Source organism: Oncorhynchus keta, chromosome 26 (genome assembly GCF_023373465.1).
Source record: "Oncorhynchus keta strain PuntledgeMale-10-30-2019 chromosome 26, Oket_V2, whole genome shotgun sequence".
NCBI classification, from domain to species: domain Eukaryota; kingdom Metazoa; phylum Chordata; class Actinopteri; order Salmoniformes; family Salmonidae; genus Oncorhynchus; species Oncorhynchus keta.
The window spans coordinates 9,787,592-9,814,372 of record NC_068446.1 but is presented as its reverse complement, the minus strand read 5'-3'; the positions used below and the strand labels follow the sequence as shown (position 1 = coordinate 9,814,372).

General features: G+C 42.5%; 1 protein-coding gene across 2 annotated transcripts in view; it reads right to left on the bottom strand.

Annotated features, from left to right (window-relative positions):
* LOC118358901 (discs large homolog 1-like protein) overlaps positions 1-26,781 on the bottom strand; it is a 202,501-nt gene that overhangs the window by 104,029 nt on the left and 71,691 nt on the right. Inside the window, exons 1-2 of one of the 2 annotated variants that reach the window (XR_008080034.1) lie at positions 1,283-1,643; positions 1,043-1,096 (exon numbers count right to left, since the gene is read on the bottom strand). Coding sequence is in view for 1 of the 2 variants with exons in the window: in XM_052480206.1 (XP_052336166.1) it covers positions 1,043-1,096 (54 nt within the window). In the remaining variant the exon portion in view is untranslated. Of the gene's footprint in view, positions 1-1,042; positions 1,097-1,282; positions 1,644-26,781 lie in introns of those variants that run through there. The other variant, XM_052480206.1, reaches the window with a different exon arrangement.

The window sequence follows — 26,781 nt, the reverse complement described above, 5'->3', positions numbered from 1 at the left end:
GACCCTCAGAGCAAATAACTATTCTCCCCTGGTGTCTTAGAAGCATCTTGTCATCTGGCAGAAATGCACGCGCACACACACAAACGCACAGACACAGACACACACACCTTATTGATGTTCTCTGTGTAAAACTGGCACCCTGGTTATTGTAATTCACACCTCAACCGTATCCCTCAAAAGTACGGCCTCTCTTTATTAATATTACCATGCTGCTATGGCGAGGACCTGTTCTCATGCAATCGTCACATCACCAGCAATTTCCATCGGGAACTGCAGTTACTGTAATATACGTGCTATTCATTGACCATTAGATTGAGCAGCGCATTTACAGGGGATGAGTATACATTCTATATTCCCCTCAGCAGAATTATGCACAGAGACTAGACCACACATCCTTATTTGGCTTGTAATCTCAATAAACAATCTCAATGGAAGGCATTTCCCCAGCCCAGATAAATACACTATTCTAAACATTCGGGAGGCTCACTTTGCCTGGCAATTGAAATGTAACAGAAAGTAATTATAATGAAAAATGTACAGTACAATGTTGTTGCTGCATACTGTACAAAGAGAGGTTCAAATCACCCAGTAGATAAACCAGACATAATAGTCAACGTCTGTAGCTTGCATCTTTGATTTCTAGCTCTGGCTGGTAACAATTATAGATTATAACTTTGACATGGTATTTCGCTTTAACAGCAACTACGTTGTGCTTCATCAACAAAGGACAGGATGGTTACACTCTATTTGTAGTCCATTATTTCCTGGTACGTAGCCTACATCGTCGACATTACATGGTAACATGGTAATTAAATAACAGTTCTCTAATAACCATTTGGTTTTGCATTTTATTAGGATCCCCATTAGCTGTTGCAAAAGCAGCAGCTACTCTTCCTGGGGTCCACACAAAACATAATAGAGAATGGCATAATACAGAACATCAATAGACAAGAACAGCTCAAGGACAGAACTACATACATTTATTTGTGGCTAATTTCAGTTCAGTGTTTTTCTGTGCATGTGAAAAGAAATGTAGACTTACGTATGCGAGGGTGTCCAAACTGTCTGTGTTGACCATCACTGGAGGTGGGTTTGCCTGCAACAGAGAAACAAAATTAACTCAGTTTTGTTTTTCAAAATATTTAGTGAGAAAATACTTATTTTTTTTCACCTCACGATTACCCTGGTTGTATGTTGCAAAAGCTTCACACAACAACAAAAAATAAATACATTTGGCAAACCCCCCCCCCCCCAAAACTTGTGAGACAAAATAATCACTTACTCTCCGCATGTTTTGGTAGAACATTTTGAAAGCATCGGCTAGAGATTATCACGGCAGAATGGGTCCATATGCGACATGACATGGTGTTCTGTTGTGCCGAACTCCTGAAGCTTGAAGCCTCGACCCAAACACCCCAAACTACAGCCTTAATAACAGACAACTCCTTCTGGCGCTTCACTGGGCTGATCTCTCCTACAGGTCTGGAGGTAAAAACAACCACCCGAAGCTGAATATCTCTCCAGAAACACTCATCCTTCAAACTCCACCACCCCCACCAAAACAGAATCCAAATGGGAGGGGTGTAAAAAAAAAACAGTAACAGATGAGAGGAGAGAAAAAACGAAGAGAGTATGACCTGTGACATGGGTGACCAGGGTACGGGTGGAGAGAAGGGTGGAGCGATGGCAGGAATGGTCTCAGCTGGTATAAGGATCACAGGGATTATGGGTACGGGGGGCAGGGGGCGGGACCACCACATCTGGCTGTTAAACAATGGCAATGGAGGTTGAGCGTCAGGGTACAACACATAGACACACAGGCAGAATACACACAATTACACAACTACACACAACACATCACATGATGAAGGGCAAAAAGGGAGGGAGGAAGAGATAGATAGGGTGTTTGTGTGAGAGAGAGAGAGAGAGAGAGAGAGAGAGAGAGAGAGAGAGAGAGAGAGAGAGAGAGAGAGAACAGGTGAGAGAAGTTGAAAGAGAGAAAATATGATAATGTTCTGAGTGATGATAATGTGTTAGTGAGGGAGGATTGTCTAGTGGCAGCTGCTGAGGGCTCAAATGTGTGCGTAGATTATGGAGAGGGGGATGAGAGGAGAAAATGGAGAGAGAAGAATGGGCTGAACCACCTATCATCAGAGAGGATGTCAAGGGGCATCCATTTATAAGAGTTTGGGGATTTGGTATGTTGTTCTGTGCGACTGAGGATGCAGTCAGTATTTACTACTCTGTTACTGACCGAGTACTAAGAACGATGTGAACATCCTTGCCTCTTCTGACCTCACCGTTTCCCAGTCTCCTCCCACTCACAAGGCAGGCAATACAATTGACCTCATCTTTGCTGTAGGCTGTTCTCCTACTAAACTCAACTACAACCCCCTTCCAGGTCTCTGATCACTACTTTGTTTCCTTTTCTGTCTCCCTCTCCTCCAACCCTAGCCAATCAGCCCCTACCCAGATGGTTATGTGCGCTGTCACAATCTTTGTTCTCTCTCCCCCACTACTCTCTCCTCTTCTATCCTATCTCCCTTCTGCTGAATCATTCCCCCTCCTGTCTCCTGATTCTGCGTCTTCAACATGACTTTCCTCCCTTTCCGTATCCCGTGACTCACACACTCCCCTTTCCTCCCGGCCGGGTCGACCCTCCCCTCATGCTCCATGGCTGAATGACTCTCTGCGAGCTGAACAGGGCTGCGGGCAGCTTACCTTCTCTTCCTCTGTATCCAGTGCAAAAGCCACTTTGTGTCACTCTAAATGTCAAGCTTCTGCCTCTAACCCTAGGAAACTCATTTCCATTTCCCTAGTAAGATCCTCCCGCCTTAATCCTCCACCCCTCCCCCTCCCTCTCTGCGGACAACTTTGTCAACCACTTTGAGAAGAAGGCTAACTACATCCGCTCCACATTCACTATTGACGCTCCTCATGCCTATTGAGTCCACTAGTCTCACTCAAACAGAACTACCCTATGCCTTGAACTCTTTCTCCCCTCTCTTCAGATGAACACTGAACACCACTCTAACACCACTCTAATGTCAAAAACTACAGACCAGCATCCCTTTATTGTATTTCCGAAACACTCAATCATGCTGTCTCTGACTCTCTCGTTATCTCTCTCAGAACGATCGTCTTGACCCTATCCAGTCAGGCTTCAAGATGGGTCACTCAACCGAGACTGCTCTTCTCTGTGTCATGGAGGCTCTCCACACTGCCAAAGCTGACTCTCTCTCCTCTGTTCTCATATTCCTAGTTCTATCCACTGCCTTTGACATCGTGAACCAACCTTTCCTGCCCCCACCCTCTCAGAGCTGGGTGTCTGAGACTCTGCACACTCTTGGATTGCATCCTACCTGGGAGGATCTGTGTTTGCACCACATGCTCTCACTACTGGTGTCCCTCAGGGCTCAGTACCAGTCTCTCTCCTCTTCTCTCTATACACCTAGTCACTCGGCTCCATCATATACTCACATGGTCTATTCTATCATTGCTATGTGGATGGCACTTAACTACTCTTCACCTTCCTCCCTTCTGAAAGTCAGGTGGCGACACTCTTCTCTGCATGCCTGTCAGACATCTCAGCTTTGATATCGGCCCACCACCTCAAGCTCAACTCCCACAAAACAGAGCTGCTTTTCGTCCCTGGGAAGGCCTGCCCACTCCAAGACCTCTCCATAACGGTTGAAAATTCCACAGTGTCCCCTTTTCCAGAGTGCAAAGAACCTTGGCGTGACTAGAGCTGTCAGGAAGTCAGGAAGGCAGTCAAATTCTACGTGACCATTTAGTCAAGGTAATTAGGCTTCTGCAAGCTCTGATGCAGCTGATGGTAATTGGTAGCCTACCAAACTTGCTAACTGCCTGGTACTCAGCACTCATCCATTCGCTATTTAAGTGCATAGATGACATGTATTTTTTCCCGCTGCCCCTGTTTAGAGACAGGTTCATGATAATTTTCCATTCTAAATCAAAATAAATGTCACACATATAATATTTAGTATTTATAAAGACAAAATTAAATCAAAAATAGTCTGATGGGTATTAGCCTATCACTTGAATTATATATTATCACTTGTGAATGATGCCCAGCATTAGGCAAGAAACAATGCCTTCTTTTTGCAATTTTTTAAAATCATAGTTGCACACCTCATGTAGCCTAGCTGATAGGCCTATATGTTTTGATAAGGTTTGTATCACAACTAAAGTGGCGAAATAACTTCTTAAAATGAAGCACATTAATCCAAAGTTAGGCTCTACACCACTCATTTTCACCATAAAAATGCACCTTTATAGTAAAGCATTATATGCATAATCACATTTGCGGTCACTTTTGATACTGGTGTTTTCCCGCTAATGGAACATTTGTGCATATAGCCTTTAAAAAAAAATGTAACCTTTAACCAGGTAGGCCAGTTGAAAACAAGTTCTCATTTACCACTACGACCTGGTCAAGATAAAGCAAAGCAGTGCGACAAAAACAACACAGAGTTACATAAACAAACATACAGTCAATAACACAATAGAAAAGAAAAATAGAAAAATCTATGTACAGTGTGTGCAAATGTAGAAGAGTAGGGAGGTAGGCAATAAAGATGCCATAGAGGTGAAATATTTACAATTTAGCATTAATACTGGAGTGATAGTTGTGCAGATGATGATGTGCAAGTAGAGATACTGGGGTGCAAAAGAGCAAGAGGGTAAGTAATAATATGGCGATGAGGTAGTTGGGTGTGCTATTTACAGATTGGCTGTGTACAGGTACAGTGATTGGTAAGCTGCTCTGACAGCTGATGCTTACAGTTAGTGAGGGAGATATGTGTCTCCAGCTTCAGAGATTTTTGCAATTTGCTCCAGTCATTGGCAGCAGAGAACTGGAAGGAAATGTGGCCAAAGAAAGTGTTGGCTTTGGGGATGAACATTGCAATATACCTGCTGGAGCGCGTGCTATGGGTGGGTGTTGCTAACGTGACCAGTGAGCTGAGATAAGGTGGGGCTTTATCTAGCAAAGACTTATAGATGACCTGGAGCCAGTGGGTTTGGCGACGGATATGTAGTGAGGGCCCGCCAACGAGAGCATACAGGTCGCAGTGGTGGTTAGTTTATGGGGCTTTTGTGACAAAACGGATGGCACTGTGTTAGACTACATCCAGTTTGCTGAGTAGAGTGTTGGGGGCTATTTTGTAAATGACATCGCCAAAGTTAAGGATCGGTAGGATAGTCCGTTTTTATGAGGGTATGGTTGGCAGCATAAGTGAAGGAGGCTTTGTTTGCGAAAATAGGAAGCCGATTCTAGATTTAATTTGGGATTGGAGATGCTTAATGTGAGTCTGGAAGGAGAGTTTACAGTCTAACCAGACATGTCTCGGTCTTCACTTGTAGCCTGTGAGAAAGACGTGATGGAGAGCCATGTGGTGCACTCAGGGAGAAGGGCACAACGCAACTCTCCGGGCCAAGGGCTCAATGGCCACTGGCCACAAAAGGCATGGATTTTTTTAGGGTGCATTACGGCCACTAAAAGGGGATGCTGCTGTGAAGTTCAAGGCATTATCAAGGCATTATGCTTGTCAAATTGTGAATGAGAGAATAATAAAGTATGTACAGCCTGCGCACAAAAACTAAGCAGAGTTCATGCCTTTCAAGCTAATGTTTTTCAAATCAGCAGAGTCACATCATGTATCCTTACCATGTATTAAAAATATAACATAGTCCAACGTTTGTTTAATAACTCTAAATTAAGCATATAGGAATGCCTATTTCTTTTGTTAACCGCTCATCACAGAATAGCCGCAAATCTATTGTTACTATTTTATTCATACTATAAAATGATGCCACGGAATTCTAAGCAAATATTGTCTGTTAAATTAGCTAGTTTAAACCACAGCCATTTGTAATCTCCAGATCAGGACTTAAATCTTATATCAGGACGGTTGAGCTAACATGCGCTAATGTGATTAGCATGACATTGTAACAAGAACATTTCCCAGGACACAGACATGTCTTATATGGGCAGAAAACTTAAATGATTGTTAATCTAACTGTCCAATTTACAATAGCTATTACTGTGAAAAAATACAATGCTAATGTTTGAGGAGAGTGCACAACAGCAAAACAATTTTCATGGCAAGGTAAATAATGTACTTACATTCAGTAATCTTGCTCTACTTTGTCATCCTGAGGGTCCAAGAGATCAAATGTAGCATAGTTTTGTTTGATAAAATCAATTTTTATATTAAAATATAAGAACTGGGTTATACAGTATGAACCCCTGTTGTGTCTGGTATCAAGCATATGCATATCCTTGCTTCAGGTCCTGAGTTACAGGCAGTTAGATTTCGGTATGTCATTTTAGGCGGGAAAAAAAAAGGGTCAGATCCTTAACTTCTTATGGCTGCAGGGGCAGTATTGAGTAGCTTTGATGAAAAGGTACCCATTGTAAACGGCCAGCTCCTCAGTCTCAGTTGCTAATATAGGCATATTATTATTTGTATTGGATAGAAAACACTCCAAAGTTTCCAATACGGTCAAAATATTGTCTGTGAGTATAACAGAACTGAATGAGCTACGAATGAGCTTACGTTTTCTACGTATTCCCCAACGTGTCTACAGCATTGTGACGTCTTTTTAGGCATTTCCATTGAAGAATGGCTGTAAGGGACCATATATAGCATGGCACATGGTGTCTCCTGCAGAAAACCTTGCGTAAAATACTGAGGTAGCCATTTTTCCAATCGCTTCTTATGAGAAACCAATTTCCTCGACGGATATATTATCGAATATATATGTTAAAAACACGTTGAGGATGGATCCTTGCCGTGTTTCTGTCGATAGTATGGAGCAAATTTTGAAAAAAGTTTGGCGTTATAGTTGTAGCATTTTCCGGTCGATTTCTCAGCCATGCATGATGAAGAAACGGGAGCTATTTCACCTACAAAAATGGAAAAAAGGAACATTTGCTATCTAACTGGGAGTCTCCTGAGTGAGACTTCAAAGGTAAATGTTTTAATTTGGTTGCTTTTCTTATTTTCGTGAAAATGTTGCCTGCTGCCAGCAGAGCCTAGCATAGCATTATGCCATGATAAACTTACACAGATGCTTGTCTAGCGTTGGCTGTAAAGCATATTTTGAAAATCTGAGATGACAGTGTTGTTAACAAATGGCTAAGCTTGTGTTTGAATATATTTATTTAATTTCATTTGCGATTTTCATGACATTGACAAAAGTGACCATGCTCTAGCTGTAACCCAGCATGACTGCAGTATATAATGATGATGATGATGATGATGAGTGGAGCTTAGTAGTGTCACACACACACACACTTCCGTCTTCATGAAGTCCTTTGGGAGACCATATCACCTCCACCCTACTTGACACCCTAGACCCACTCCAATTTGCTCACCGCCCCAATAGGTCAACAGACGACGCAATCACAATCACAATCACACTGCACACTGCCCTAACCCATCTGGACAATACCTATGTAAGAATGCTGTTCATCAACTACAGCTCAGCATTTAACTTCTTCGATATAGGGGGCGCTCTTTTAATTTTGGGATAAAAAAACGTTCCCGTTTTAAACAAGATATTTTGTCATGAAAAGATGCTCGACTATGCATATAATTGACAGCTTTGGAAAGAAAACACTCTGACGTTTCCAAATCTGCAAAGATATTATCTGTGAGTGCCACAGAACTGATGCTACAGGCGAAACCAAGATGAAATTTCAAACAGGAAATGCCACAGATTTTGAATGCGCTTTGTTCCAATGTCTCCTTATATTGCTGTGAATGCGCAAGGAATGAGCCTACACTTTCTGTCGTTTACCCAAGGTGTCTGCAGCATTGTGACGTATTTGTAGGCATATCATTGGAAGATTGACCATAAGAGACTACATTTACCAGGTGCTCCTGTTGGTGTCCTCCATTGCAATAATTGCGTAATCTCCAGCTGCGTATATTTTACCATTTGCTTCAGAGGAGAAACCAAACTGCCACGAATGACTTATCATCGAATAGATATGTGAAAAACACCTTGAGGATTGATTCTAAACAACGTTTGCCATGTTTCTGTCGATATTATGGAGTTAATTTGGAAAAAAGTGTGGCGTTGTAATGACTGAATTTTTGGGTTTTTTTCTTAGCCAAACGTGATGAACAAAACGGAGCGATTTCTCCTACACAAATAATCTTTTTGGAAAAACTGAACATTTGCTATCTAACTGAGAGTCTCCTCATTGAAAACATCCAAAGTTCTTCAAAGGTAAATGATTTTATTTTAATGCTTTTCTTGTTTTTGTGAAAATGTTGCCTGCTGAATGCTAGGCTTAATGCTATGCTAGCTATCAATACTCTTACACAAATGCTTGTGTAGCTATGGTTGAAAAGCATATTTTGAAAATCTGAGGTGACAGTGTTGTTAACAAAAGGCTAATAAGCTTGTGAGCCAATATATTTATTTCATTTCATTTGCGATTTTCATGAATAGTTAACGTTGCGTTATGGTAATGAGCTTGAGGCTATAATTACGCACCCGGATACGGGATTGCTCGACGCAACAGGTTAACCTCTTGAAACTAGGGGGCACTGTTTTTATTTTTGGAAAAATAACGTTCCCAAAGCAAACCACCTATTTCTCAGGACCAGATGCTAGAATATGCATATAATTGACAGCTTGGGATAGAAAACACTCTAAAGTTTCCAAAACTGTCGAAATATGGTCTGTGAGTATAACAGAACTGATATTGCAGGTGAAACCCTGAGGTAAATCCAATCAGGAAGTGCCTCTTATTTTGAAACCGTTGTGTTCCTATGCACCCCTATTGGCCATTGAAAGGGATATCAACCAAATTCCCTTTTCTACGTATTCCCTAAGGCGTCTACAGCATTTTGACTTAGTTTCACGTCTTTATGTTGAAGAATGAGCGTAAACAACTACATTGCGGAAGTGGCCAGCTGAGGGCTCTCAGAGTGATTCTTGCGTAAAAGACAGAGGTAGTCATTTTTACTCTCGCTCCTACTGAAAATCCAATTGTCCCGGTTGATATATTATCAAATAGATATTTGAAAAACACCTTGAGGATTGATTATAAAAAACGTTTTCCATGTTTCTGTCGATATTATGTATATCATTTTTTTTCCCGGCGTTGTCGTGACCGCTATTTCCGGTGGATTTCTCAACATAACGTGACGAACAAACGGAGGTATTTTGGGTATAAAAATAATCTTTATGGAACAAGAGGAACATTTGCTGTCTAACTGGGAGTCTCGTGAGTGAAAACAACCGAAGATCATCAAAGGTAAACGATTCCTTTGATTGCTTTTTGGATTTTCGTGACCAAGTTACCTGCTGCTAGCTGGACATAATGCTATGCTAGGCTATCGATAAACTTGCACAAACGGTTGTCTTGCTTTGAGTGCATAATTTCAAAATCTGAGATGACAGGGTGATTAACAAAAGGCTAAGCTGTGTTTCACTATATTTCACTTGTGATTTCATGAATATGAATATTTTCTACTAATATTTTTGACTGTTGCGCTATGCTAATTAGTGTAGTTGATGACAATTCTCCCGGATCCGGGAGAATTAAACCGCCATCACTAACATTGATTGACTGCTGCCAACATACTGACTCAAATCTCTAGCCACTTTAATAATTAAAAATTGGCTGTAATAAATGTATCACTAGCCACTTTAAACAATGCCACTTTATATAATGTTTACATACCCTACATTACTCATCTCATATGTATATACTGTACTCTATACCATCTACTGCATCTTGCCTATGCCGTTCAGCCATCGCTCAGCCATCTATTTTTATGTACATATTCTTATTAATTCCTTTACACTTGTGTGTATAAGGTAGATGTTGTGAAATGGTAAGATTACTTGTTAGATATTACTGCAAGGTCGGGACAAGAAGCACAAGCATTTCGCTACACTCGCATTAACATCTGCTAACCATGTGGTTGTGACAAATGAAATTTGATTTGATTTGTAGACAGACACACACACAAACCCATACAGTACAGCACACACACACACGTCACATGCGCACACACACAGCATTACTCTTTTACTATTGCTCAGCAGATTCCTAATGCTGAGAGCCCAGGGCCCCCTGAGAGAAATGGGTGGAGGCACTTTAAACACACACGCTGTGCTGAGCTAAGTTGAGCTGGACTGGGCTGAGCCAGGTTGAGGCCACACTTAACTTCCTGTGGCTGGAGGCCACTGTGTCAGCCCTCCTAGATGAAAGCCCTCTGATCCCCCCTGACACGCCCCCTGATACACGCCTCACGGTGAGGTCGCTACATAACACTTTAGTTATGGAGCTGTATTGTTACAACATTGCCTAGCCGGCATGACAGCACAAAAATGAGCATGGATTGTTATCTTTGATCAGGGAGCCCAGTCCAGAAATAGAGCCTGCAGCTCTTACTACTGTCTCAACATCCCAAACAAGTTGAACTGAACTTCACATTTAAGTGCCTTGGACGAGAACACAAACCTAGCTGATGTTCCATTAATCTCCATTGTTAACTTCCATTCAAGATCTGGTTTACAGACTGGAAGGCCTTCAGTAATGCTTAAACTGGGATAGACAGAGGTTGCCCCTGATACTGACACAGTAGGATATCCCCCCGCCTTCCACCCACCCTAGATCTGTAATTGAAGGAAACTTCTAGCACAAATGCTGAGTATACAAAACATTTGACATAGACCAGGTGACTCTAGGTGAAAGCTATGATCCCTTATTGATGTCACTTGGTAAATCCATTTCCATCAGTGTAGATGAAGGGGAGGAGACAGGTTAAAGAAGGTTTTTAAGCCTTGAGACAATTGAGACATGGATTGTGTATGTGTGCCATTCAGAGGGTGAATGGGCAAGACAAAAAATGTAAGTGCCTATGAACGGGGTATAGTAGTAGGTGCCATGCGCACCGGTTTGTGTCAAGAACTGCAACGCTGCTGGGTTTTTCACCCTCAACAGTTTCCCATGTGTATCAAGAATGGTTCACCACCAAAAGGACACCCAACGAACTTAACACAATTGTGGAAAGCATTGGAGTCAACGTGGGCCATCATCCCTGTGGAGTCCTTGCCCCGGCAAATGGAGGCTGATCTGAGGAGCGTTCCTCTACCCAGTGTCTGTGTTATTTTGCCCATCTTAATATTTTATTTTTATTGGCCAGTCTGAGATATGGCTATTTCTTTGCAACTCTGCCTAGAACTCTTCACTGTTGAGACTGGTGTTTTGCAGATACTATTTAATGAAGCTGCCAGTTGTGAGGCTTCTGTTTCTCAAACTAGACACTAATGTACTTGTCCTCTTGCTCAGTTGTGCACTGGGACCTCCCTCGTCTCTTCCTATTCTGGTTAGGGCCAGTTTGCGCTGTTCTGTGAAGGGAGTAGTACACAGCGTTGTACGAGATCTTGCATTTCTTGGCAATTTCTCGCATAGAATAGCCTTCATTTCTCTGAACAAGAATTGGAAAGAACAAGAAGTTTCAGAAGAAAGTTATTTGTTTCTGGACATTTTCAGCCTGTAATCGAACCCACAAATGCTGATGCTCCAGATACTCAACTAGTCTAAAGAAGGACAAAAGGGTTTTCCAATGATCAATTAGCCTTTTAAAGTGATAAACTTGGATTAGCTAACACAGCGTTTTCATTGGAATACAGGAGTGATGGTTGCTGATAATGGCCTCTGTACGCCTATGTAGATATTCCATTAAAAAATCAGCCATTTCCAGCTACGATAGTCATTTTCAACATTAACAATGTTTGCACTGTATTTCTGATCAATTTGATGTTAATTTTAATGGACAAAAAAAATTGCTTTTCTTTTAAAAACAAGGACATTTCTAAGTAACCCCAAACTTCTGAACGGTAGTGTACCTACAGGGCTTCTCCCACGTTGGTCCCCTGTGCACACACACATACCTGGGGTGGTTTCTCCAGTGACAGTGTGGCCCATGGGGTGTCATCGGACCACCAGCCACTCTGCCTGTGTGTGGCCCGGACCTTGGCCGTGCTCTTGGTAGGACTCTTCCTTACGCTGTCCCTCAGGTTGGTGAACTTGCCCCGGCTCTTAGACATGGAGGCGGGCAGCGTGCAGGAGCTATAGTTTCTCTGAGGGCTCTGTAGGGGGAGCGGTTGCAAGAGCAGTGGGTGGAGGTTCAACGGAGGGCTGTTGGGCGTCTGCTCCATCTGGTGAGGATGATGGTGGTAGTGTTGATAATGATGCTGCTGACGCTGTAGCTGCTGCTGTTGTTGTTGTAGTTGATGGTGGTGTATCTGTTGTTGTTGTTGGTCGTGTTGTAGTGCCTGCTGTTGGAGCTGCTGGTGGTGATGAATCTGTGGCTGTTGTTGGTGCTGTAGCTGTTGGAGGTGTTGAATCTGCATCTGTGGTTGTTGGAGCTGCTGTTGGAGCAGGATCTGCTGTTGTTGGAGGTGTTGTTGCTGTCTGTGGATTAGACCCAGCTGGCTCTGGGTCTGCTGGAGCCTCTGTTGGGTGTGTTGGACCCGGGGCTGGTTCTGGTTCCCCAGGGCCTGGTTCCCAGGTGACCTACCCCGCCCAGAGACCACCTTTCCTGGGCTGGGACTGCAACCCTCAGGGCTTCCGCAGCAGTACTCGTGATTTTGATAGTAGGTGGTCATGGCTGGGGCTTAGACAAAGGTCCAACGTAGGTCCAAGAAAAGATGTAGCAATGGTAGAGTTGGAGATGGAGATGAGGAGTAGGTACAGGTGAAAGCCTGGTCTTCCTCTTCGGTTTCACGTAGCAGGCTAGCTAGCGGTGTATAGCGTGCTACCGGTGAGAGAGACCACAGCACAGCAGCACAGCAGAGATATCCAGTCTCCAGTCTTATCTTCTGGCTACAGCCCCCTCTCTCCACTCACTCTCTCTCTCTCTTTCTCTTCTGCACTGCTTCCCTCTCAGATCGCTCAGCATCTCTGCCTCTCCATCTCTCTTGCTCTATCTCCGTGCCTCTCACCCCTCTTTCCCTCTCTCACCAATTAATGAGATCCAGTGGGCACTGCACATGACAGCACACAGGCATGAATAATCAATGTGGAGCCGGGACTGTGATATGGGGATCAGGACTCGTCGGTGGACAGTGGCTGACCCTCCATAGTTACCTGTCAAACTCACATCTACATTCACAGGCTTTTGTTTATCTTTTCATGAAAACATTAGCAGTGTTTCCCCTATATTCATTTCGAAGCAGTGGAGACTGCGCTATTGCACCCCACTGCGGACCAGTGAACGCTTATAAAGTACGGTGTAAAGTACAGTGTGTGTGTGTGTGTGTGTGTGTGTGTGTGTGTGTGTGTGTGTGTGTGTGTGTGTGTGTGTGTGTGTGTGTGTGTGTGTGTGTGTGTGTGTGTGTGTGTGTGTGTGTGTGAAGAAGAAGAGCCCACAGTTTCTCCAGTGTGTCTGTCCTCCATCCTTAAGAGAGAGGTTTATTTAGCTAGATACAATAGTGTTTAACAGGATGGGAAGGCAACAGGTGACCAGTCATGACCAGCTGTGGGTCTACCCAGTATGACGACACAGAGACAACAAGCTACAGCGGGCGCTAAGAGCACAGAAGTGTGTCATCATGAATGTGGTACTGTACATACTGTACAGAGAATGAAACTCTATAAGTTATTCCTGACCTACACTCTGTACTAATTCTGCATATATTGGGTCACATATCTCTAAAGGGATACCACCATTCGATATAGAGAAACATTAGATACACGATGTGGTACATTTCCTCAATGTGCATTTAATATTTGTAAATCCCAAGCATCTATGGGACAAACAATACCTCGGGTCATATGACCAAAGCAAAGACTTGGTATTCATGTTTATTAAAATGATATATAGCACTGTGCCCTTCTAGCAGTCTTATACTAATACTCTACAGTGCCTTGCAAAAGTATTCATCCCCCTTGGTGTTTTTCCTCTTTTGTTGCATTACAACCTGTAATTTTTTTCTTTCTTTGGAGTTCATGTAATGGACATGCACAAAATATTCCAAATTGTTGAAGTGAAATGGAAAAAAAAGTGTTTAAAAAAAATCAAGAGAAATAAAACACTGAAAAGTTATGCGTGGATATTCACCCCTTTGCTATGAAGCCCCTACATAAGATCTGGTGCAACCAATTACCTTTAGAAGTCACATAATTAGTTAGATTGCACACAGGTGGAGTTTATTTAAGTGTCACATGATCTCAGTACATATACACCTTTTCTGAAAGGCCCCAGAGTCTGCAACACCACCAAGCAAGCGGCACCATGAAGACCAAGGAGCTCTCCAAACAGGTCAGGGACAAAGTTGTGGAGAAGTAAAGATCAGGGCTGGGTTATAAAAAAACATCTGAAACTTTGAACATACCACTTGGCACCATTAAATCCATTATTAAAAAATGGAAAGAATATGGCACCACAACAAACCTGCCAAGAGAATGCCACCCACCAAAACTCACGGACCAGGCAAGGAGGGCATTAATCAGAGAGGCATCAAAGAGACCAAAGATGACCCTGAAGGAGCTGCAAAGCTCCACAGCGGAGATTTGTGTATCTGTCCATAGGACCACTTTAAGCAGTGCACTCCACAGAGCTGGGATTTACGGAAGACTGCCCATAAAAAAGACATTGCTTAAAGAACAAAATAAGCAAACACGTTTGGTGTTCGACAAAAGGCATGTGGGAGAGTTCCCAAGCATATGGAAAAAGGTACTCTAGTCAGATGAGACTAAAATTGACTTTTTTTGGCCCTCAAGGAAACGCTATGTCTGGCACAAACCATAGAACACCATCCCCACAGTGAAGTATGGTGGTGGCAGCATCATGCTGTGGGGATGTTTTTCATCAACAGGGACTAGGAAACTGGTCAGAATTGAAGGAATGATGGATGGCGCTAAATACAGGGAAATTCTTGAGGGAAACCTGTTTCACAGTCTTCCAGAGATTTGAGACTGGGATGGAGGTTCACCTTCCAGCAGGAAAATGACCCAAAGCATTCTGCTAAAGAAACACTCGAGTGGTTTAAGGGGAAACATTTAAATGTCTTTGAATGGCTTAGTCAAAGCCCAAACCTCAATCCAATTGAGAATCTGTGGTATGAAAGATTTCTGTACACCAGCGGAACCCATCCAACTTGGAGCAGCTTTGCCTTGAAGAATGGATGTGCCAAGCTTATGGAGACATTCCCCAAGTGACATGCAGCTGTAATTGCTGCAAAAGGTGGCTCTACAAGGTATTGACTTTGGGGGGGGGGGTGAATAGTCATGCACGCTCAAGTTCTGTTTTTTTTTGTCTTGTTTGTTTCACAATAAAAACGATTTTGCATCTTCAAAGTGGTAGGCATGTTGTGTAAGTCAAATGATACAAACCCTCCAAAAATATCTATTTTATTTCCAGGTTGTAAAGGCAACAAAATTCCAATGGGGTGAATACTTTCGCAAGCAGATGGCATTAATGTGTATCATGGCTAGCCCTCACCAGAGCAATTTGAACTGTTCACTTGTTCCATTGTAATGCACAGAGAGACACATAGACAGGCTAGAACATGAGTCTTTATAAAGAGCTAACACTAGTGCTGAGGGCACTGACAAAGAAATGAGGACTGTAACCCAGAGTAAGAAAGAATAAGACTGAGTGAGAAAGAGAGATGAGAGTGAGTGAAACAGAGAGACAAAGGGGAGGACTGCAAATCAGGGGAAGTGAGAGAGAGAAGGGGAAGAGCAAGAAGTCTCTACTGTACGTGAAGTACTAACCCTATAGGCTTATTTTATTCTGCCAGTTAAAGTGGCTACCAAGAATAGCTTAGCATCTCACCGCTAAAAACACCACTCTGACAAAGGACAGCCCTGAAAGACCAGTAATTGCATTAAAAAGAAAGGGAGGGGGGAGAAAGAGAAATAAATGGACAAAGTGTGTCAGATATACTGGAAGTATTGTACAGGAACCCTTCAAATACAATGACTGAAAATAACATCTTCATGTGAATCTGTGTAAAATGTGTAATGATTAACCTAACATAAAGGCACGGCAAGCGAGGGAGAGATACACTTACTACAGGAATGGGTAATAACAAATAATGGACTGCATTTACACAGCATTTTCACCAAAGGTCTCAAAGCACCTTGTAAAGTATTGGGATAACCCAACCCAACCACTCCCCCTGGATGGTTTCTGTAGCACTTTATGTGACGTCATGTACAGGGGGCTGTATGGTTTAGTGTTTTCAAACTTCCATGCACTGTGAACCATCTGAGGCCTTTCAGATTGTCTTGTGACCAACCCAATATTACTGCCCACAATGTAGCATTACACTGTATGTGCTGGGACTCTCTCTTTGGGAACGAACCACTGTAGTAATGGCTCTCCCATTAGCAGTCACTAAGACTAAACACCAGGGGGCTCTTCAGGCCCACAAGGACCGGCACTCACACTAGCCTATAAGGATGAAGCTTCTCAGAGACACTGATCTAAGATCAGTTTTGTGCTTCCCTTGCCGAATGGTTAAGGTTAAGATTCAGAAAGGCTAAACTAATCCTAGATCTATGCCTATAGGCAACTTCTACCCAGTGCGTGCGGCAGGTAGCCTAGTGGTTAGAGCGTTGGGCTAGTAACCAAAAGGTTGAACAGTGGGCTAGTAACTAAAAGGTCAGTTAAGAACAAATTCTTATTTACAATGACAGCCTAGGAACAGTGGGTTAACTGCCTTGTTCAGGGGCAGAACGACAGATGTTTTACCTTGTCAGCTCGGGGATTCAATCTAGCAACCTTTCGGTTCCCAGCCTAACTCTCTAACCACTAGGCTACCTGCCGCCCCCCTCTTTCTCCCCCCTCCCTGTTTCAGTGTATATGGAAATGAATGAGATTACTACAATATTACATTACAGGTACATTACCATCTGAGTCAAGACGATCAACTAGGGCTAGGCCACTTCTGCTACCTGATGACTTTCGTTATCAGCCTTTGATAGATCCAGGAGAATCTCCACATAATCTGAAGAGCTTTCATATACATCACTTACTCCAGTCCCATTGCCCTGATTGACTGGGAGAAGTGATATTGTAACTTTATCGAGAGCCAACTGTAACTCAATTCTGATCAGGGTTCTAGGTTTGCACAGAGTAGGATTGTGCTGACACAGTAAATGTAATATATCCAATGTACAGTAAACTGGAGGCAACGGTATCTAGGCCTGCCTAGGTAAGGGCAAAGGTACACTCCTTTGGGCATGAGGCAGTTCTCTGAGAGTATGGCAATGCCTTGGTGGAAATAACTTGGTACTGAGAATTCAAGGAGATTATATATGGGAAAGAGAGAGAGCATGTGTATGTGGTGCGTGTGGGAGAGTTGATGTGCGAGGTAGAGTGAGTCTCCGTCCCACACAGTGAGAGTGACACAGTGATACAAACATCAAACTGTCCGTTCTGCACTGACCCTTCCTCCCTTCTTAGTTGTTGTTGACATTTTACGGGGTCTGAGACGCCCGAAGCTTCCCACCATTAGCTCTGACAAATTGGCGACTCCATTACCTGCAGTATTAGACTTAAAACGAATCATCCAGCGATCATACACTGTTTAACAGGGGGCAGGGCTACCGACGTTAAGGCTAATCTGAAGATGGTGCTGGCTAAAGCTAAAACTGGCGAGTGTAGAGATATTGTTATCCACGTCGGCACCAACAATGTTAGGATGAAACAGTCAGAGATCACCAAGTGCAACATAGCTTCAGCGTGTAAATCGGCTAGAAAGATGTCGGCATCAAGTAATTATCTCTGGCTCCCTCCCAGTTAGGGGGAGTGATGAGCTCTACAGCAGAGTCTCGCAACTCAATCGCTGGTTGAAAACTGTTTTCTGTCCCTCCCAAAAGATAGAATTTGTAGATAAATGGCCCTCTTTCTGGGACTCACCCACAAACAGGACCAAGCCTGACCTGCTGAGGAGTGACGGACTACATCCTAGCTGGAGGGGTGCTCTCATCTTATCTACCAACATAGACAGGGCTCTAACTCCTCTAGCTCCTGCAGGCCAGGCAGCAGGATGTTAGCCAGCCTGCCAGCACAGTGGAGTCTGCCACTAGCACAGTCAGTGTAGTCAGCTCAGCTATCCCCATTGAGACCGTGTGTCTGTGCCTCGACCTAGGTTGGGCAAAACTAAACATGGCGGTGTTCGCCTTAGCAATCTCACTAGGATAAAGACCTCCTCCATTCCTGTCATTATTGAAAGAGATCATGATACCACACATCTCAAAATAGGGCTACTTAATGTTAGATCCCTTACTTCAAAGGCAATTATAGTCAATGAACTAATCACTGATCATAATCTTGATGTGATTGGCCTGACTGAAACATGGCTTAAGCCTGATGAATTTACTGTGTTAAATTAGGCCTCGCCTCCTGGCTACACTAGTGACCATATCCCCTGTGCATCCCACAAAGGCGGAGGTGTTGCTAACATTTACGATAGCACATTTCAATTTACTCTTTTGAGCTTCTAGTCATGAAATCTATGTAGCCTACTCAATCACTTTTTATAGCTACTGTTTACAGGCCTCCTGGGCCATATACAGCGTTCCTCATTGATTTCCCTGAATTCCTATCGGTCCTTGTAGTCATAGCAGATAATATTCTAATCTTTGGTGACTTAAATATTCACATGGAAAAGTCCACAGACCCACTCCAAAAGGCATTCGGAGCCATCATCGGGTTTTGTCCAACATGTCTCTGGACCTACTCACTGTCACAGTCATACTCTGGACCTAGTTTTGTCCCATGGAATAAATGTTGTGGATCTTAATGTTTTTCCTCATAATCCTGGACTATCGGATCACCATTTTCTAATCTGCTCAGACCCCAACCAAGGAGCATCAAAAGTCGTGCTATTAAATTCACAGACAACACAAAGATTCCTTGATGTCCTTCCAGACTCCCTCTGTCTACCCAAGGACGCCAGAGGACAAAAATCAGTTAACCACCTAACTGAGGAACTCAATTTAACCTTGCGCAATACCCTAGATGCAGTTGCACCCCTAAAAACTAAAAACATTTCTCATAAGAAACTAGCTCCCTGGTATACAGAAAATACCCGAGCTCTGAAGCAAGCATCCTGAAAATTGGAACGGAAATGGCGCCACACCAAACTGGAAGTCTTCCGACTAGCTTGGAAAGACAGTACCGTGCAGTATCGAAGAGCCCTTACTGCTGCTCGATCATCCTATTTTTCCAATTTAATTGAGGAAAATAAGAACAATCCGAAATTCCTTTTTGATACTGTCGCAAAGCTAAGTAAAAAGCAGCATTCCTCAAGAGAGGATGGCTTTCACTTCAGCAGTAATAAATTCATGAACTTATTTGAGGAAAATATCATGATTATTAGAAAGCAAATCATGGACTCCTCTTTAAATCTGCATATTCCTTCAAAGCTCAGTTGTCCTGAGTCTGCACAACTCTGCCAAGGACCCAGGATCAAGAGAGACACTCAAGTGTTTTGGTACTATAGCTCTTGACACAATGATGAAAATAATCATGGCCTCTAAACCTTCAAGCTGCATACTGGACCCTATTCCAACTAAACTACTGAAAGAGCTGCTTCCTGTGCTTGGCCCTCCTATGTTGACACATAATAAACGGCTCTCTATCCACCGGATGTGTACCAAACTCACTAAAAGTGGCAGTAATAAAGCCCCTCTTGAAAAAGCTAAACCTTGACCCAGAGAATATAAAAAACTATTGGCCTATATCGAATCTTCCATTCCTCTCAACATTTTTAGAAAAGGCTGTTGCGCAGCAACTCACTGCCTTCCTGAAGACAAACAATGTATACGAAATGCTTCAGTCTGGTTTTAGACCCCATCATCGCACTGAGACTGCACTTGTGAAGGTGGTAAATGGCATCAGACCGAGGCTCTGCATCTGCCCTCGTGCTCCTAGACATTAGTGCTGCTTTTGATACCATCGATCACCACATTCATTTGGAGAGATTGGAAACCCAAATTGGTCTACACGGACAAGTTCTGGCCTGGTTTAGATCTTATTTGTCCGAAAGATATCAGTTTGTCTCTGTGAATGGTTTGTCCTCTGACAAATTAACTGTAAATTTCGGTGTTCCTCAATGTTCCGTTTTAGGACCACTATTGTTTTCACTATATATTTTACGTCTTGGGGATGTCATTCGAAAACATAATGTTAACTTTCACTGCTATGCGGATGACACACAGCTGTACATTTCAATGAAACATGGTGAAGCCCCAAAATTGGCCTCACTTGTGTTTCAGACATAAGTGTTTCAGCATGTGTTTCAGACATAAGGAAGTGGATGGCTGCAAACTTTCTACTTTTAAACTCGGACAAAACAGAGATGCTTGTTCTAGGTCCCAAGAAACAAAGAGATCTTCTGTTGAATCTGACAGTTAATCTTAATGGTTGTACAGTCGTCTCAAATAAAACTGTGAAGGGCCTTGCCGTTACTCTGGACCCCAATCTCTCTTTTGAAGAACATATCAAGACTGTTTCAAGGACAGCTTTTTTCCATCTACGCAACATTGCAAAAATCAGAAACTTTCTGTCCAAAAATGATGCAGAAAAATGTATCCATGCTTTTGTCACTTCTAGGTTAGACTACTGCAATGCTCTACTTTCCGGCTACCCGGATAAAGCACTAAATAAACTTCAGTTAGTGCTAAATACGGCTGCTAGAATCCTGACTAGAACCAACACATTTGATCATATTACTCCAGTGCTAGCCTCCCTACACTGGCATCCTGTCAAGGCAAGGGCTGATTTCAAGGTTTTACTGCTAACCTACAAAGCATTACATGGGCTTGCTCCTACCTATCTCTCTGATTTCGTCCTGCCGTACATACCTACACGTACTCTACGGTCACAAGACTGCAGGCCTCCTAATTGTCCCTAGAATTTCTAAGCAAACAGCTGGAGGCAGGGCTTTCTCCTATAGAGCTCCATTTTTATGGAATGGTCTGCCTACCCATGTGAGAGAAGCAAACTCGGTCTCAACCTTTAAGTCTTTACTGAAGACCCATCTCTTCAGTGGGTCATATGATTGAGTGTAGTCTGGCCCAGCAGTGTGATGGTGAACGGAAAGGCTCTGGAGCAACGAACCGTCCTTGCTGTCTCTGTCTGGACAGTTCCCCTCTTTCCACTGGGATTCTCTGCCTCTAACCCTATTACAGGGGCTGAGTCACTGGCTTACTAGGGCTCTTTCATACCGTCCCTAGGAGGGGTGCGTCACTTGAGTGGGTTGAGTCACTGATGTGATCTCCCTGTCTGGGTTGCCCCCCTTGGGTTGTGCCGTGGTGGAGATCTTTGTGGGCTGTACTCGGCCTTGTCTCAGGATGGTAAGTTGGTGGTTGAAGATATCCCTCTAGTGGTGTGGGGGCTGTGCTTTGGCAAAGTGGGTGGGGTGATATCCTTCCTGTTTGGCCCTGTCTGGGGGTGTCATCGGATGGGGCCACAGTGTCTCCTGACCCCTCCTGTCTCAGCCACCAATATTAATGCTGCAGTAGTTTATGTGTCGGGGGGCTAGGGTCAGTTTGTTATATCTGGAGTACTTCTCCTGTCCTATCCACTTTGAGATATCAGCTGATGTACGAAGGGCTATATACTTACATTTGATTTGATTTGATTACACAGACAAATTGACCAAATGAGAGAGGAGGAAGAAAGACAGAGAAAGAAGGTCTGTGAGGGACATGGGTTGGAACCAAAATTCTGAACAGAACCACAATTATTTCCAGGTTTATATGGTTCCTTTCTGTTCCTTTTGTAACCTGTGAAATCAACAGTTATATGTTGCTCATTCAATTACTTCACAAATTAGTGCAGATAGAGCAGGCAAGCTAGTTTTTACATGCGTGATGGACAGACAAGTGTAGCCTATGGCGCAAGATGCGACTGACATTTTGTGTGTGGGGAGAGAGATAGAGAGGGTTGAGGAAGCTTAAAGCACTGGGCATCTTGTTATGACATGCATCATCTGAATTAGGTCCACAGAATTATACCTCGGAGGAGCGGCTTCTATGGAGGAACATTTAATGTCCTTTGAGCTAGATAGCGAAAAAGCCTACCCATTTTTCTCTAGCTAACTTGACTGAGTCAGGGTTTTGCATAGGAGCTTTGTTGCATTTTTTGTGGGACTAGAAAATTGCCTGGAACATAAAATAATGTTATTACGCAGTTCCCACGCTTTTAAAATAAAGGTTCTGTTCCGGAACAGTATGGATTGCTTTCGTTCCAGGTTCCATCTCTGTTCCCTGAACCTGTTCCAACCACTGGATCCTTGAATATGAACCTGGGTGATAGAGTGATAGAGTGATAAAGAGCTGTTGTAACTAGAGCATGCGAGGAGAGGAGGTGCTGTCATTGGAGCATAATGGACGTGTTGCTGAAAGGAGCTCACAAAGACTAAGCCTTTGCTCTTTTAAAACTACAAATGACTTATAAATTAGCTGCCACCATTCACAGGGCCTCTGGAAATACACTAGCCCTGACAGTGGAGAGATATGGTCATGAACAGTAGCTAGAGATGCTAATGCTTATACACGAACTCCAGCACACCCACGTGCGCACACGTGCACACAGAATGTAATATATTCCCTCAGGTAGGCTACACACTAGACCCATCGCCTGAGACAGATACAGGGGCGTAAAGGGGATTCCTTCTGGGATAGAGAGAGAGGAGAGTTTCACTAGAATAAACTACTTTCTCTCCACCATGTTCATATGAAAGGATCCCTATATCCCCAATATTCAAGACCCTTCCAAGTTTGGGGAAGGATCCACCAAAGCAATTCGCCTGTGTTTCCCCTCCGTTTTACACGATAGTCTGTTAAGAAACACTCTGTAGTTTGTGTACAAGTTTTCTCCCCAGAGATGTTCATGCCGTCACGCATTATTACAGTGCCCAACCATGATACAGAGAGCCATTTACCTCTCTGCTTATTTACCATTACTCCACTCCAGTCCACCACTTATAGAGAGACATAAATCTCCAACACAACAGTCCACGTTACCTGAGAAAGCTCACACTAGAAGAGATGCACTAAATATTACATTAAAAAGTACTATAGTTTCAAGTTTTCTACACAATGGACATATCATTCAATACTGCATGACCATACAGCTCTGTACATTTTGTAGTCCTGTACAAATAATTGATTTACAGGAGATCTAGAAGTATAGAGCATGCTCCATGCAGACACACACACACTCACACACTGCATGCACCAACCTGCACACACACACACAGACACACACGTGAGCACTACAGTAAACTCTTCTTCCCTGTACCCTTCTCCATCCTTCCCTCTCTCAAAAGTCTCCATCCATCCCTCTCCAGCTTTCCTCCCTCAGTAAAAGACTGTGAGGATGCATTTATGTTTATGCTAAGTGCCCTGTATAACACCTTGGGAAGAAGCACCAGGCCCAGTCCATTAAGATTACATATTTTTTCAGAGGATAAAAGAGCACTGAGTGCTGCTAGCACTGACTACCACACGCACAGACAGCAGGCCGTGGCATCAGGAAATCAGCATACAGACAGCAGTACATCAGCACACAGGAAGCAGCCCCTTCAGCTCACTAGTAGGCCTATTCTTGAACACCCTCAAGCATCTTTACACCAACATTTTGCTCAACAGATCTTGATGACAATGAGTTTGGCGAAACATTAAAAGACAAATCAAGCTTGTAGTTACTCCTGGTCTTGTCTTGTCCAGGTGAAAAGTCAACACAAACATTCAGTCGATTCATCTGCTATCTGTGTGTAATGAAGGGAATCTCTGTCCATCAGTGTGTAATGGAAGAAAATTGAGATTTTATTAGGATCCCCGTTAGGCGACGGCAATGGCGACAGCTAGTCTTACTTACATTACTGACAAAAATACTTTACATACATTTTACAAACACTACCCTAAACATTACAGACTTAGACACATACATACCTTACTACATACAGATGTCGGATATTCATTTGATCACTATTTTGTTGCTGAGAATTTTCCTGCACAGCGGGAAGTGCAAGCTTCGCCCCACACCAGGGGTATTTTCACAGTCCCCAAATCCAGAACAAATTCAAGAAAATGTACAGTTTTACATAGAGCCATTATTGCATGGAACTCCATCCATCTCATATTGCTCAAACAAACAGTAAACCTGGTTTAAAAACAACCCAGATAAAGCAACACATCATGGCACAACGCCTCTCCCCTATTTGACCTCGATAGTTTGTGTGTATGCATTGACATTTAGGCTACGTGTAAAAAAAAAAATATGCCCTTGAGTTGTTCTTGTCTATTAATGCTTTGTATTATGTCATGTTTCATATCTTGTGTGGACCCCAGGAAGAGTAGCAGCTGCTTTTGCAACAGCTAATGGGGATCCTAATAAAATACCAAATATTCCAGGTTTAAAAAGGCTTCTAAATGTAAGACTTGATTTTCCCTAACAAAAATTTTATTCAACCCCTTACAAAAAAAATACCATTAATTATAATCCACATATCACATTTTCTGTTTCTGCAGGATTTTTTCCCTGCTGTATCAAATTGGCTCAAATGAAGATCATAATACATATGTGTACATATGCCTTAAAACTGGGTTGACTAGGCCATATAGGGACGAGGCGTTGTGTTGTTTTATTGTTTTTTTTAATCAAATGTTGCTGTTCACTTGATTAATTTGAGATGGAAGGGAGTTCCATGTGATCATGGTTCTATATGATTATTTATATTGCCTTGAATTCATTATAGACTTTGGGACTGTAAAGAGACCCCTGGTGGCATGTCTGGTGGGATATGTCCATCAGACCTATATGTAAGCTGATTGTACAGACAATTTTAGAATTTTCAACGGAATAATATTTCTCACAAAAACAAGAATTGATGCAGTCAATTTCTACTCTGCATTGAGCAAAGAGAGAGTGACATCCATACTGTTGACATTAACCCTCTATGTGCATTGTAGGGCAAGATGTGCTGCTGTTTTACGTTCAAACGGCTCTGCTGCGACATACGCCTAGTTTCATGAATTGGGTCACAAATTTCTAGGATCTTTTATTTCATGACAAAGTAGCCCCCCTATTTACATAAATAACAACACACGTCACTCAATTCAGTACTTCCTAGTTCCATGGATCAAACTGTATTCCATGTATTTCAGTTATATTAAAACCATTAAAATCTGGAGTCCCCAGCTGATTAGAAACCCACCCATAAGTTTAATAAAATGTGACAAATATAATTATAAGAAATAGAATGGCAAAAGTCTTGCCAGACTGGGTTTATGCTTACAAATAAATACAAGGACATGTTTCAGTATAATACAATACACAAAAAAACAAGATATAGATTTATCAATAATAGCTGTTGATGCCGAAAAGCCTTATGACTGTCTTGAATAGCTTTTTCTATTCAAAACTGTAAGCTTTCAACTTTCCAGCTAAATAATAAATGTAATCGAAATATGAAATTGCTTTAGACAGCGACACAAGACAGGGGTGTCCACTCTCCCCCCTCCTGTTTGCACTGGCAATTGAACCGCTTGCAGAAAGAAGTAGACAGGACCCAAATCTATGGTAAACATGAATATAAACTGAACTTATTTGCAGATCTCCTGATATACCTGACCAATATTGAAAACTCAATTCTCCCCTTGGCTAAAAATATTTTCAGAATACTATACAATCTCATGATATAAAATCAAAACCAAAATAATGGCAATTATCACACACTGATCTGTTATTGATCTATTATTGTCTCCATCCCCTCCAGGTGTTTCTTGTTTTCCCCAGTGTATTTATCCCTGTGTTTCCTGCCTCTCTGTGCCAGTTCATCTTGTATGTCCAAGTCAACCAGTGTTTTTCCTCGTTCTCCTGCTTTTGCTATTTCTCATTTTCTAGTCCTCCTGGTTTTGACCCTTGCCTGTTTCTGGACTCTGTAACCCGCCTGCCTGACCATTCTGCCTGCCTTGACCTCGAGCCTGCCTGACACTCTGTACCTCCTGGACTCTGATCTGGTTTTGACCTTTTGCCTGTCCACAAACCATTCTCTTGCCTACCCCTTTTTGGATTATTAAATATCTAAGATTCCATCTGCCTCCTGTGTCTGCATTTGGGTCTCGCCATGAGTTATGATAGCAATAATTAAACAAAAAATAATAACTCACAATCTACATCAAACCTTTCAGTGGAACACAAAAAATACTAAATAATGAAATGCTTAATAAGTGACAAACAACAAATACATAAAAACAACTTTAGTCCATTACTCAACAATATGAAATCAGATCTAATCAAATGGAAAAACGTACTTCTTTAGAATGGCATGCATACCAAAGTTTTTGTATTTATTTTTGGTATAACCAATTACTCCACCAAAGACATTCTTTTAAAAAGTATACTCTGTCATAACAGAACTTATATGGGCAAATAAAATGTATAGAATAAAAAGGATTGTTTTACATCTTCCTAAGTCTGAGGGTGGTTTTTACCTTTCAGGCTTGGAATTGAATCAACTCACTACTTTTATTTGCAACATATAGTTAAATCCAATATGGGCACAACTTGAAGATGTGCGTGCTCATCCCCAGCATATTTTTACATGTCTATTTTTAAGGGATATGAAGATTAACATCTTCATACTTACATTTGAAGTCTGAAGTTTACATATACTTAGGTTGGTGTGACGTTCGTTGAATGGATGAGACCAAGGCACATCGTGATGAGAATACTTCTTTAATGAAACAAAGAA